Here is a 15,957-nt window from a genome sequence, read left to right as displayed (position 1 = left end):
AGATCTCTTCTCTAGTTTATAAAGACCACTTTGAATTTTAATCCTATCCTCCCAAAGCACTTGCAACCCCTCTGAGCTTGGTATTGTCCGCAAACTGTACTCTGTATGTTATTATCTAAATCACTGATGAAGATATTGAACAGAACCGGACCCAGAACTGATCCCTGTGGGACCCCACTTGTTGGCCCTTCCAGAATGACTGTGAACCACTGATAATTGCTCTCTGGGAATCGTTTTCCAACCAGTTTGGCACCCACCTTATAGTAGCTCCATCTAGGTTCCATTTCCCTAGTTTATTTATGAGATGGTCATACGAGACAGTATCAAAAGCTTTACTAAAATCAAGATATACCATGTCTACCACTTCCCCCCCATCCACAAGGCTTGTTACCCTGTGAAAGAAAGCAATCACAATTTGTTTTTGACACATCCATGCTGACTGTTACTTATCACCTTATTATTTTCTAGACGTTTGCAAATGGATTGCTTAATTATTTCCTCCATTATCTTTCTGGGTACAGAAGTTAAGCTGATGGGTCTAATTTCCTGGGCTATTTTAGCCTCTTCTGATCCTACCTTATTTTCACTGGCATTCACTATGTTAGACATCCAGTCATCACCAACCTACCGAAACGAAGAAGCCATTAAGCACTTCTGCCATTTCCAAATATTCTGTTGTTTTCCCCCCATCATTGACTAACAGGTCTACCCTGACCTTGGTCTTCCTCTTGCCTTCTAATATCACAATTGTGTATTCATATGATTATGAATTTAAGAAATACAGGGAAACAATCCAGAATTTGAAAAGTAGCTGCCAGGTCTCTCACTTCCATGCAGAACAAGGTGAACTCTGAGCTGCTACCTAGCTGCTCTTTAAAGTGCTAAACCAGATTGTATGCTCAGAGACATGCATCTCTTCAGAGGGAGAGAGAGAAGGAAGGAAGAATATCCATTGAAAGATATTCAACTTACAAAGTTATATAGAAATAACACTCCACAATGGTAATGTATGGTTCTAAACCTAAACCAGAACATCTAATTCTTAGTTGGGATTTTGGAGGGTAAATGCCCAGTCTCTTCAATATCTTGGTTTATGTGTGATGTTTAGGATCTGCCAAGTAAACAGCAATGTAGGAAAATCTATTGCTATTTACCAATAGCATGGCAGTAGCTGCAAAAAGATTATTGCAACCCTTTTGTTCCTGAGAGTTGTCCTATGCAAAGACAAAATACAGGGGTTGATTCAGGAGTTGAGCTAAACATCAAATGACTTCTGGTTCTTTTCTGTAAGTTGGAGTTCAGTCTAGATTTAACAGCATGGCTGGTCACTTCTCCATTGACACCGAGAATAGGACACACAACCAATGTTTACTCTCAAGATAATCCTCACACTGCAAAATTATGCACTCAAAGCACTGTACCTCATCAACAGCTTCACAATTCAGTCATTTGCAGAGCTATGGTACTTAAATATAAACAGAACTGCTAGAATAGATGACAGCTCTGCTACCACAAGATCATTTACAAAATACAAGAAAGTTATCATTTACATTCAAGCTCCCAAGGGTTTACGTTCATGATCAAACTGTAGATTTTAACAGATTATGGTCTAGATTAGCACTTTGCTCCTAGCCCATAGCAAGGGGTGACACAGAGCTTGTGGTATCCTGCAGATTTACGCACATTATATGTCATTGGCGGGGGCAAGGCTGCCTTGAGGAGTGTGGGGGGAGGCACAGTTTACCCTGTGCCCCCTCATTTGAGAAGGCCCTTCCGCTGTTTCCTTCTTACCAGAATAGGATTTCTCATCTTGCTATTATCAAGGCATCACATATTCTGTCTGTGTTTGAGTGTGTTTTTGAAGATATTATGCATGATCTACTCTTTTCAGGCCATAGATATTTGATCATATTCTAATACACTTACTGTTCTAAGTGCATATGCCTTATGATGGCCCTTTGATACCAAGATGCGTTTCTCACTATCTACTGTTCTTTCTGTACTTCTTTATTACAGTGACTTGTTTATTCATCAGGTACAGCTTCACTGCTGTTCACTTGAGTGTTTTATAAATAGTTCAAACTAACAGATACAAGAAAAAAACCTCACCAACTCAATAAAAATACTTCCCTTTATCACCTCTTCAGATGGCTCATAATGCTGATATCACAGTGCACAGCCAAACATGGCTGGTTAAACATTATGTTTTACACAATATGATGAAGGCAAATCACCAGAGGGAGTAAATTCCATACACACAGGCCCACAGCTAAGTTAAGAAGTTTGGCCCATTCTGCGTACCTACCGAGGAGAAAGGGACTGTTTTGTATCCATACAATGTGTAGCAACACAGACAAGAGATTGACTTCCACAGAACAGTTATGTCCATCCTGTGCCTGTGGGTGGGGAGTAGTTGGGAGCTTTGGCTTGGCCCCCCAGTGACCCAGCCAGTGGAGCTGCACCTGTGAGCTGGGGAGCAGGTATAGGATTTGTGCCCCTCAGATTATAAGATCAACACAGTTACCCAGTGCCCCATAACAGGGTTTGCAATATACCTAGAATAGATCCCTGAAGTAACAGAGAAATCCTTTATCTGGATACAGTAGTGAATGAAAACAGACACAGGGATGGATTTTAAGCAACAGGCTTCAGCTTTTGCCATTAACACAGGGGAGGGCTACCGCCAGCCCCATCACACATACTCCCACATACCAGGCATTTTAATTGGTTCCAGTACACGGGTCATAGTACTCACACCGTTTAACTTGGGATAGACTCTCCTAAGCTTACCCCTCCCTCAACTGGTCAATGAGTAGAGACAGATTCTAGAAGGGGAAGTGTCACCCCAGCATCCCTCCACGTGTGCTCTCCTTCCCCTTTCTACCATTGCTGGTACCATCAAGGTTTCCACCCGTTGAGGTGGGTCAGAGGCATCCATTTCATTGCATGTGATTACTGTGATCAATGTCTGTCGCCAGTAAACTATACCTGAAAATTTGGTTCTCATCGCTGTGAAATATTTAGGAAATGGGACCACCTAGGATTTTCTTTTCATTCTAAACTTTTAAAAGAAGCAGTTGAAATATGTTAAATACATGGAATGCCACCTAAGCTGTTTCAGCTATCAGTGCAACACGTATCAATTCAATGCAACCTTAAGAAAAAGATGCTGCACAGTATTTGAGGTAGCACTGAAGATTGAGTTCCAAGACAAGACAACCTGCCTATATTAAAGAAAGTTTATGCATTATACCTACCAGATTCTTAATGTTGTAGGAGTAACCTACATTACTATGCATTTCACATTGGTTTTAATAGGGTACCCATGCAGTTATCATGCTTTATTTTTAGGTTTGTTTGTTTTTACAGTCATATGTTTCATTTCATGTTGATTACATGAACAACTTTCCACTAATTTATTTCTGTAGCGCATCTAAAGCACAAAATTACTACAGAACTATAGCTTGTTCTTCATGTGGAAAACACATGCTCACTACTATGTTGCAAGAGTGTTTGTGATTCATTTCCATTTTAAATTATAATGAATACTGCATATTGTCACTTCCTGTGGTATTAAATCCAAAATAGTTTTAATACCACATAAATATGCATTCAAGTGAACAGAGGAATTTATGCAAATTCCATCTTCTTCAGCAATATCAACCTAATAAAACGATTCCAGATTCCCTCTTTCTAAGGCCCCAAAGTGCAGCATCATCACCTCTGCAATTGTTATATGGATTATGTTGAGAAATGAAATTCAGTGACTTACTCAATGGCAGTTTGGGGAGTGAGCAAACAGGCTAACACCCTCCGACTCATGGATAATACAGGCAATCTGCAAACGCATGACATATGCTTCTGAACCAGTTTTATAATGATGGAGAATACAAACCTCAAATGGTTGTTTGAGAGCACTATACCCCACTATAATCTCTGCATTTCAGAATGCCTTCTTCTTAATGATATGGAGAGAGAATTATGCTTTCAAGTCCTGCAGTGTTTACTCTAATGCAAGTCAATGGACGTTTTACTTACTTACAGATGGTAGGCTCAGACACTGCTCTCATAAAAATAATGAAATGTTCATAATAAAACATTCACTTCTATTTAACATGTTAACCCTTGCCAGGACATATCACCGTATGTCTATGGAAGTGAATTTTATTTACCGGGCACTGAAAGTGAATAGCAGCTTCTGAGTACCCTACCCCTAACTGGCACATGAGGAATCCTCAAATATTTCAGCCTCGAAAAACCAAAAACAATGACTTCCAAGAAGTTAGCTTGTGGTAGATTAATTTTCCTATGCCCACAGATGCCTCCCAGGCCTATCTGGGGAAATCTAAGCCAGTGTGACATTTTAATTCCCTGTTCGCTTAGAACATCGGTATTACCCAATAGACATGTTGAAGTATTTCTTCCTTGAAGTATTTCTTAGGAAGGCTGGACTTGAGGGAAATGTGATTTCATCAGCCACTGAAATCATAGGCAATCCTAGCATCAAAATATCATCACATGCCCTGGGCCCCAAATACTCCTATGCCATGAAGTATTTTTTATTGAATAAACGTGTTTGACCTCTCCCCCCAGGCCAGCAAGTTTCCTCCCTTCAAATAGAAGAGAATGGATTTCCTCAGTGAATTTGCCAATATAAATGATGAAGAAGAAAACTGATACAATATCTCATAACTGCTTGAAAGGTGGACAGGTATAGTATGACATGAGTCAATGTCTAATAATTTTCTGCCTTCAAAGAACTTCTAGCTGTGTTGAGATAAAAGCTCAGTATTTCAAAATCTGTCTTGTACCATATCATAATACAGCATTTTCCACTAGAATATCAGAAGCAATTCAGTATTTTATATTTTCTCCAAGAGTGCATGAAAACCATTCAAGTTTCAAACCCTTGAATACTTTGTTTCCGGAACCCCATGAGCAGTTTAAGAATGAGAGTATAACGGAGCCATTACTGAGGAATTATGAAGAAGTCAAACAATTTTAGAGTCAAATTTCTGTTCAGAGAAGAATAGTACAATGTGTAATACATAAATATCTATCCAATCCACACAATTTATTTATTTTTTTTTGCCTACCTGCCTCTCTGGAAATCTGCATGAAGGACTCCACTCCTTTTTCTCCATAATTTCCTTCAGATGCCAACGTTGACACGTAATTCCACCCCAAAGCTTTTACAATGTCAACCATTGCCTGTGCTTGGAAGGAATCTGGAGGGACCACTCGTGAGAAGAAATCATAGCGCCTGTCATCACTTAACTCTGGTGCAGTTGAGGCATAACTGATCTGGGGAATCTGTAGGGGAAAAAACACAGTTGTTGGTAAATAATATGTTCATAAATTCACCAAACTTCTGGCATTAGCTTCAGCTGAACCTCTGTTAGTCCGCCATATATCCATCTGTTATTTTCTTTCTCCTTCAGTACTTCAGTGCAAGTCGAATAATCCATCTCTTAAATTATTTTTCTTGTAATTTGTTCACTCCTGAAGTAATCAGTGAATTAAAATATTTTCAGTTCTTTCTCAAAATTCTCTTGCCCTTTTAAGGGAGCGATACTCAAAAATGTCAGTTGTGCTATTGAATGACTAGTTTGCATGCAGAATTACTGTTGGTGCTGGTGCATAGCGAGTGTAGCATATACAAATGGACAGTTGTTCATCTAACTGGTCATTTACACCTACAGATACTAATTTGTAAATGAAGCCATATTAGTATGCACAAATTGTTCATGCAAATGCACAGTTTTGCACCCTACATTTTCAAAACCAGGCCCTAGATATCCCAGTCTCGTATTGACAGTTTTGTTCTCTCCTATGGTGGAGGTTTAAAGGGTGACACTTCTTTAAAAAAAAAGAAGCCATGATCTCCAACTTCCAAGTTAAAACAAATGGTTCATTTGTAAGAAAACCTGAGTAGAACCATTTAAAAATAATGATTCTTCCAAACTCGCCTCTGAGTTCTTGTATCTTTTTGAGATTAAGCTATTTCAGAGCAAACTATTTATATCTTCCCTTGAGGATACCACGGCCAAACATAGCAATGAGCAGAAACCATCTGTGTACATGTCCATTTTACGAGTAATCAGATTGCATTAGTATCTGGTCATTTGGGATCCTGAAGTTCAGCTCAGAAGCTGAGAGAGGACTCCTCACCACATGCCCAAGAATGATAATAAATTTAAGATAGTTTCAGCCTGTGGAAACATCAATATTCCATGCTACAGTACAGGCATATTCTGTATGCTCAGAGTCATCTTCTATCTTAACACAAGCATTCCTACCAATATATATTGCTCTTTTCTCCCTCTCCAAAGAGGGAACAATACTATACACCCCAGGGTTCAATCCCGGAAAAGTCTCTGTTCCTTGAACTCCCACTGAGATCAGTGGAAGCTGAGAATTACTCAACTTCTCCAAGATTCTTGCAGGATAAGGACCCAAATATGCCTTCAGATAACTATGGAAAGACAGCAGCACAACAATAAAGTAGCCCAGCAGATATATACATTTACTGAAACTACATAAAGTGTTAACAATTCCAACCATTGCTGAAACATATAATGCTTCAAATACCTCTCTAATGTAGCCCATTATGAGGTCCATCACTTAATGAACAGCCGTTTAGTTCCATTCCACAAAAGTTTGGCCCTGATCCTACTTATGCTCCTCGTGCAGAACTCCCACTGAAGTCATAAGAACTCTGTTTGCAGAGACCTTGCTGAATCTTACTCTTCGTTGCTATAAATTATTAACCTAAAAGAAATACTTAAACTTTCCACTGGGGTAATAGAATTCTTCATTGTACTATTCTGCCTTTCATTTCTGTTATACTGAGGTTTTGGTCACACACTTTAAAAGACTAGTTTCAAAAATCTGAGGCCTAGTATGTTGAGAGCTAGGATGCTGCAGATAGTGGTCACCCATAAAGACTTGCCAGGGTTTCCTTAGATCGATATATCTATTGCATCAGTTTCAGCAGTATTCCTTATACTGACTATAGGAGATACCTACAGGCAGATTCTCTGCTGACATAAATTGTCATAGCTTCATTTATGACTAATTTACACCATGGAAGATCTGCACCCTAATGATTATTCCAGGCACCTGCATTGATAATATTGTTACACTTACAACTATTGGCAATGTTTTAAAGGTGACCAGAGTGCTCTTTTTGGTCTATTAAGAGGGATTTTCTTTTCCCAATCTGTAAAATGCTGCAAACAGAGTTTATTTGGTTGGGTACTAGCTAATAGGATGGTATCAGCAGAACACAGTTAACCATGGAAATAGTATGGCATTGTATACACACTACTAATTAGATTAAAGTCTGGTCCAATATGAAATATTGTGTACTGAACAACTGTGCAATGGGCTGAGTGCAATACATAACGTACAATACATAGAAGTTAAAAAGTGTATCTTTCATATTCATATATGTGTGAACAAAAGGAATCCTAATGTATGTATCAAATTCACCGTAAATGTTTATTAACTAAAATCAAAGGATACACTTTTCACTTCTATATGAAGCAAAACTTCACTGAATTTTGCCCAATGCTTTCATTATTTAAAAAAAATGTTTTGCTTTCAAAATCCTTTTTCTCACTTATGAAATGTTAATCAGACCTGTCTGTTTCAATCTGCTTGGAGCAGTTACAACATTAAAACCAACCCTGTTGTTCATAGTTTCCTTCAAAATGTCTAAGAATGTTGTACAAAGAAATGAACTTAAGAAAAAATTTCTTAACGTAGCAGGAGAAAAAAACAAAAGCCAGGTCTAATATGCACTGCAAACATTGCAATTCAACTTTATATAATATGTCAGAGCTTCCATTCCATTACAGGTACTCCGGAAGGATATCTGCTATTCCCATGCCCCCTTCCCTGCACACAGTCAGCATTTCGGATATACAAAATGAACATCTGTTCAAGTCAAGTGAAACCTATAGGATATATTACTTCTTTTGCTGCTGAATTTTTAAAAATTCAGGCCTATCTTATTAAAGATATCAAATAATTAAAAAGGTGACAGCTGTAGGCCAGACAGAACTGGACTCTTGAGAACTACAAATTATCCCTGGAATAACATGAGATGCTTAACTGTTGAAATAACTGTTGATAGGTTTATGGACAATATTCTGGCTTCAGCTAAGTGGACACCTCCCCCATTAACTGAAACAGGAACCCTCTGTCATAGTGTTATTGTGCTGTTTTGAGGGAAGATGATATAAAGATGGAAAAATAGACAGTCTTATGTAAGAAATAATGAAAATAGAACATTTAAGTTTCTATTTTCTTCTTTGAGATGTCTCCATTGAGTTTAAACAAACTTTTTCAGCTCAGAAGATTAAGCACATACACCTCTACCTCGATATAACGCTGTCCTTGGGAGCCAAAAAATCTTACTGTGCTATAGGTGAAACCACATTATATTGAACTTGCTTTGATCCACCGGAGTGCGCAGCCCCGCCCCCCATCACCCGGAGCACTGCTTTACCACATTCTATCTGAATTTGTGTCATATCGGGTTGCATTACATCGAGGTAGCAGTGTATTTCATTTTGGTTTGAAGTTTTAATGACAATTCATAATACATTTTTTCCTCATTGGAGATGCCCCCAGAAGGTAGCATTTAGAGTCAAATTAGGATGAGTCTAAGCTTCTAGTCTAAGACCAATTCAGATGTAGGTTTCACATCTGGATTCAATTAACCTGTCCACATCAGATTGCAGATAAAAATGGCACTGCTTTAACGAAAATCAGCCATTCTCTACCATCTTGAACTAAAATATTGTGAGATTTCAACCATGCCTAAACCAGAACAAGAAAAGATGTATATTCTGGATTTGGAACCAGTATAGAATAGAACAGAATAAACACACACACACACACACACACACGGCAGAATTTTGGTCCCACAGAAGTCAATGGGAATGTTCTCATTGACATCAATAGGGCCTTAATTTTAGCCATGAATCCTGAAAATCAGATCTACCTGCTCATTGAAAATCAAGGGAATTCAGATCTAACATTCCAATAATGGTCATTTTACTTCCTATAAAAGGAGATTCACAGCAGTCAGAGTTTGGTAAATGTGAATTTACTGTTCAGAAAAGATGCTAACTTGCCAGTCCTACCATCCAAAATCTCCTATTTATCCCCATACACAATACAGAATAACTCAGACAGTGGCAGTGTAAGTAACACTGCAGCGTTACTGTTAATGAATCTTGATCATTAGGGACAACATTTCAGAATGAGAAAGGTTTATTGTGCATGATACAATCAGTCCTTAGCCTATTTTCTGAAACTACCTACAATCGTATCACTAAGTGTCAGTTCTGATCATGTTTTGTGATGTAGACACTTGGAGATTGACACCATTCACCTGTGCCACTAAGAGCCATTAGATGGTAACAACTAATGTGCACTGGATTCTACCTGAAAATCAAAGGGAAGCTTTTGTATATCCTGACCAATCTAGATTCCTAAAAGATTAGCACTATCCTCTCCACCCATACTTCACTTTTAAAAATCATCTTTTAGAATTAGAGTTTTCTCCCCCTCCTAATCTATATTTGTTGTATGTTTAAGAACACAAAAACGGACCTTTGATCTGACCCATTATGGCCATCTAGCCCAGTATTCTGTCCTCTGACAGTGGCCAAAGCTAGGGAATGAACAGAACAGGTAATCATCAAGTGATCTATCCCCTGTTGCCTATTCCCAGCTTCTGGCAAACAGAGGTTAAGGACATCATCTCTGCCTACCCTGGCTAATACACATTGATGGACCTGTTTGATCCTGCAGTGATCCTAGGTTAGAAACATCACACCCTGCTGCACTGGGAATGATTGGGATGTCAACAAATCCAGCATTACAATGACTTCTCTGAAGGATTTAAGAAACAAGAGAAGGAAGGTTGAAGGGAAGACAAAATTTGTTTAAGCAAAAATGTATCAGATAACTCACAAAAAAGGCTCATAAATCTATTTTATAAGCCATGTATAATCTATATGTAACACCATCCCAGCATTAGAGCCCAATCTTAAATCTATATGGTATGCGTCAGCTTAGCTAACTTCAAGGATTCTCATCCAGAACTCTTCTAAGCAGGGATAAAATGGTGCATATTTATCAAGTAAATAAGTACTCTTCATTTTTTCCCTCATCCTAACAATGTATCAAGAACAGCTAGAGTCTCTTTTCATTCTAAGCCTGCATTTTAATGAAAAAATGTCAATTCTAATGAAAATTTTCAATTCCCTGGAAAGAAATAGTGAACCAAAAATTATAGTTTTAAACAGCTATTTGGAATCAAAGTGATAGTATTCACCTCATTATGATGGCAACATGTCTTTTTTTATTGCTTTAAGAAAAAACCACAAAAAAGCATTTTATGCCAAAATGTCAATTCAAAATGACAATTTGGTTCATTTTAATCAAAATTATCACAACTTTTCATTCTGGACTTGAAACTTTTCAGAATGTTTAGTTTCATTACACCCCCCCCTCCCATTTTTTTTTTGGTGTTTTGACTTTCTATTGTGATTCAGAACAGAAATTAATTTTCAAATGTCTGTATGGCCCACAGGATGAAAATTCTGTTCTCTGGGTAGCAGACTTGTGTTCTGCAAGCACAAGAACTTCAATTCTTGCTGGTTTTTGCAGAGTCTGAAAAAGCGGGGAGGGAGAGTATTATTATACCTTCCTCCATATCCCTCAGTGTACACCCATGGAAGAGAGAGACACAATCTAACCCAGCGTTTCCCAAAGATAGCGGGCACAAGGGTCTACTGTGATGTATACAATAAGACACACAGGCCTTTATCAGCATCATATGCGGAAGTAGTAAGGCCGTACAATTGACTTCATTTTTCTGAACTTTTCAAAAGTCTGAGAAATGCTGATCAAGCCCACAATGAAGTGTCAAATTTTATAAAGTCACTCTGTATTTGAGGTGTTATATACAGTAATTCCTCACTTAACGTTGTAGTAATATTCCTGAAAAATGCAACTTTAAACAAAACGATGCTAAGCGAATCCAATTTCCCCATAAGTTTTAATGTAATGAGGGGGTTAGGTTCCAGGGAATTTTTTTTCACCAAACAAAAGACATATATACACATATATATACATACACACACACACACACACAGTATACATTTTGAACAAACAATTTAATACTGGTACACAGCAATGATCATTGTGAAGCTGGGTTGAGGTGGTGAAGTCAGAGAGTGGGATATTTCACAGAGAATGCCTTACTGCTAAATGATGGATTACATTTGGCTGAGCCCTCAAGGGTTAACTGGTTGTTAATGTACAAGGCAGCAGGCATGGAGGGAGAGGGGAGAGCATAGCAGACAGAGACACACACCCTGTGTCTGAGAGCTAGAGATGCACATTTCTCCTTTAAGTAGCTGACCCCAGTCTTAAGTACACTGCCTTGTTAATTAAATCAGTTTGCTGAGACCGCAGCTGCTGCCTGAAAGCTCTATCCATCCTCGGGAATGGAGGCCTAAGCATGAAGAGGCATATGAATGTTTAGCATATCTGACATGTAAATACCTAACAATGCTGGCTACAAAAGTGCCATGCGAATGCCTGTTTCAGATGACATTGTGAATAAGAAGTGGACAGCATTATTTCCCGTACATGTAAACAAACTTTTCTTAGTGATTGGCTGAACAAGAAGTAGGACTGAGTGGACTTGTAGGCTCTAAAATTTGGCATTGTTTTGTTTCTGTGTGCAGTTATGTAACAAAAAAAAAATCTACATTTTTTATCTGTACTTGTATGAAGTGAATTGAAAAATTCTTTTGATTATCATTTTTACAGTGAAAATATTTGAAATAAAAATATAAAATGAGCATTGTTTACTTTGTATTCTGTGATGAACTGAAATCAATATATATGAAAAATGTAGAAAAACATCCAAAATATTTAATAAATTTCAATTGGAATTCTATTGTTTAACAGTGCAATTAAAACTGTGATTAATGGCAATTAATTTTTTAATCACAATTAATTTTGAGTTAATCACGTGAGTTAACTGTGATTAATCGACAGCCCTAATTAATGTACATTTAATGTTTTTTTTAGTCTGATAAGGGTTCACTTTTCCTCTTCATTTCATCTCCTCCTCCCTTCTGTTATGTATCTCCCAGCTGGAAGCAAAGAAGAGAGTCAGCACCATGAGATAAAGAAGCTTTCAGTGGAGCATCAGCGAGGGCTCACCGAATACAAATTAGGAATTTGTTTCATCGTTCCTGACATAACCATCCAGATTCTGCATAATCCTTACAACTTCATTCACTCACTCTCATTTTTCCTCTCACCCCTTTTGCCTCTCCCATTATGCAAAGAGCTGTGCATATTAATGGTGGTATTAAAAAAAAATTAACAGCCATGCTACTTTATGTGTGATTGAATTATGCCATCCCTTTAGTCACACAGTAAATGTTTAATCAAATGATGGCACCTGACATAGGACAGCTGTCACAAAACTTCAAAAAAGGCATTTAAGATAATGCGTAAGTGTACCTATTGAGCTATTAATGAGCTCCCACTGGGGCATTATTAAATTCACAGTTTGTTGTCATTTCACTTTCAACTTCCTAATAAGTTTTATTGATATGATTTCCTGACAATAAAAAAAAATCTGATAAAGTCTCTTGAACTTAACTTAACTTATTTGGAAATGCAGTGTCAGTCTCCTTGCACCACACAACTCTGCCAATAACTGCTTTCCAAAGTGAGAGACAGTGCAGAATTTTCACTTGGTTGTAAAACTCTTTGGTGTGGACTGATGCATGACTAACACCATGAATCAGTTTTGCCCTGGATTTTACTCATGTAGAAATTTCTTGTGTCAGGACTTAGTACAACTTCCTTTGTTCACAGTTTACTTCTCAAGTTGCATAAGAAATGGTTTCAGCATCCTGAGAATTGTATATAATCATTTCATTCCCATGAATTAAAATTACACAAAGTTTTGTACTAGCTGTTTTCTGCGGGCCAAACTCAGAAGGCCTTCCTGAGTTTTTACTGATTCTTAGTCATGAGAAAAACTTTCACCAGTGGGAGTTTTGCCTGAGTAAGGACAGAGTAAAAACAGAATGGACGGACCTGCCAGTTACTGAGTAGCCAGAGTTTCTAAGCTACACAGATACAAGACCAGAAGGCTCCACTGAAGTCATCTAGTGTGACCTCCTGTATAATACTGGCCATAGAATTTCCCCAAAGTAATTTCTAGAGTAGATCTTTTAGAAACACATCGAATCTTGATTTAAAAATTGCCAGTGATGGAGAATCAACCAAGACCCTTGGTAAATGGTTCCAGTGTTTAACTACCCTCACTATTAAACATTTACACCTTATTTCTTGTCTAAATTTGCTGCCCTTCAATTTCCAGACACTGGAACATGTTATCACTTTCTCTGCTAGACTGAAGAGTCCATTATCAAATATTTGTTTCCCCCATAGGTACTTACAGATTGTACTCGAGTCACTCCTTAACCTTTTGTTTGATAAGATAAATAGATTAAACTCCATGAGTGTCTCACTGTGAGGCTTGTTTTATAATTCTTTAATCATTCTTGTGGCTCTTCTCTGAACCTTCTCCAATTTATCAACCTCCTTCTTGAATTGTGGACCCCATATTCTAGCAGTGGTCACATCAATGCCTTGGACACACAACCTACTGGAGAATCCCCTGGTTGTGTGTCCAAGGATCTCATTAGCACCACCCCCAGGATAGAGTGTCTTCCATTGTATCAGTATAGCCTGCATTCTTTGTTCCTAGATGTGTACATCAAAATGTTTATTGTTTACTTGCACCCAATTTATCAGTCGAACCAGATTGCTCTATATCAGTGACATATCTTCATTATTTACTACTCCTCTAGTGTTTGTGTGGTCTGCAAATTTTATCAGTGATGATTTTAGGTTTTCTTCCAGGTCATTGATAAAAATGTTTATTAGTGTAGGGCCAAGAACTGATCCCTGTGGAATCTAGTGGAAACACACCACACGGTAATTTCCCTTTTACAATTATATTTTGAGACCTATCAGTCAGGCAGTTTTTAATCTATTTAACATGCACACTGTTAATTTTATATTGTTCTAGGGTTTTTTTAAATCAAAATGTCATGCAGTATTAAGTCAACTGCCTTATATAAATCTAAGTATATTATGTCAACACTATTAGCTTTCTCAGTCAAACCTGTTATCTCATAGAAAAAAAAATACCAAATTAATTTGACAGGATCTGTTTTCCATAAATCCATGTTGATTCACCACTGAAAAACGTTTAACAGTCTATACACACACAAAGTTCACCTGTTTTACATGTCCCTAACATACAATTTATGCTGTTTATATATGGAAGTCTAGTTGCTCTATGTGAAAGTTAGACTGAGGGAAAAATCGATTAAACAAAAGCAGGACCTAAGGACCATCATATAATGGCAAGTTTTCAAAAAACAATTTATAGTTCACATATTTTCCCCTTATTTTTTCTCACTGTGTTTGCCAATTATCAAAGCTGTTTGTGTTCAAACATGATCGTGTTTGCTCACATCACAGCCTATTTTATCCTTGCAGTGAATTCATGACGGTGAATTAGAGATTTCACACAATCATCTAGAATCACATACAGAAAATGGATAGATTTCACAAGGTACAGGAATACAAATATAAACAAGATCAAACTCAATGAGAAGCTAACTTGGGAGGATGGAGGAAGCATTTAATAAACCATAAACTATCTTCAACAGCAACAATATAAATACTAAGAACACAAACCAAGTACATGATCATATTTTGTCTGTGTGTGTGTGAGAGAGAATGTTCTATAAAATGGTTCTACAGTATAAATCTCCTCCCTCTGCATGAGCTCACAAATAAACTGCCTATCAGCACCTGTAAGCTAAGCTTGCCCCTAAAGACTAAGACTGATATTGAGAGATCAAGTAAACAGTCCATTCCCCCAACTGTAAAAACACCTGAAGTGCTCAGCGCTCACAATTGGGAACAGATTGTCAAAAAGAGCCCGACTCCCATTTAAGCTCTTTATTGTTCTGCGTTTGTACAGTGCTTCCTAGAACAGAGTGGTCCTGGTACACGAACGGGGCTTCTAGGAACTACTGCAATGTAAGTAATACTAATTTAGTGTTACCGGATAGAAACTGTGAAAAAACGGGACGAGGGGTGGGGGATAATAGGCGCCTATATAAAAAAGTGTCCCAAAAAATGGGACTGTCCCTTTAAAAACAGGACATCTGGTCACCCTATACTAATTTATGTACCATTTTATTACAATATGTACAACTCTCAAGAAAATTCAGATCTACTTATTGAACTCCCCTCCACGCCACCTCAGGATTGCATGTCTATTGGGATCCTGGATTTTAGTTAAACTAGAACATAAATAGGGACTAGTTGTGAAATTAAGATCTGGGTCCAGGTTTAGTTGCAATCAATATGCACTCATGCTTCCACCTGCAACTCAAGAATACCCAGATTTCAGTGGAAGAGGAAGGGCTTCACATTTCTCTACAAATTATTATCTATATGTAATGTTTTATCTTCTGTAGATTTGGGTGCTTAGCTACCCAGCAAAAGTGCTGATCTGTATTTACAAGTGAAATAACTGTTAGATTGTCTCACACAAAGGAAAATATGCTATACATACAGTGTTATAGCATATAGCACTGTACAATACTGTATATTGCTATACAGTGCTAGACAATATAGTTTGTTGCTTAATTTAGTTTTGTACTTTTCATTCATGCAGCACTCTTTCTTACTTTGCATGCATCTTCCCATCAGTCTACGCTAATTAGCTGGCATCTTAGGAAAAATTAAATTGAAACAAACTATATGATGGATAGGATAGAAAATAATTTCCGTGTTATTTATATGGTACTATGATTG

General features: G+C 37.6%; 1 protein-coding gene across 4 annotated transcripts in view; it reads right to left on the bottom strand.

Moving 5' to 3' along the window:
- GRM7 (glutamate metabotropic receptor 7) overlaps positions 1-15,957 on the bottom strand; it is a 549,943-nt gene that overhangs the window by 377,408 nt on the left and 156,578 nt on the right. For all 4 annotated transcript variants that reach the window (XM_050957328.1, XM_050957327.1, XM_050957325.1 and 1 more), the window contains exon 2: positions 5,097-5,313. In XM_050957328.1, coding sequence (XP_050813285.1) covers positions 5,097-5,313 — 217 coding nt within the window. The remainder of the gene's footprint in view (positions 1-5,096; positions 5,314-15,957) is intronic.

The sequence above is a fragment of the Gopherus flavomarginatus genome, chromosome 6 (assembly GCF_025201925.1).
Source record: "Gopherus flavomarginatus isolate rGopFla2 chromosome 6, rGopFla2.mat.asm, whole genome shotgun sequence".
Lineage (NCBI taxonomy): Eukaryota > Metazoa > Chordata > Testudines > Testudinidae > Gopherus > Gopherus flavomarginatus.
Note: the sequence above shows the minus strand (reverse complement) of the source record. Positions and strands in the feature narration are given on the sequence as shown.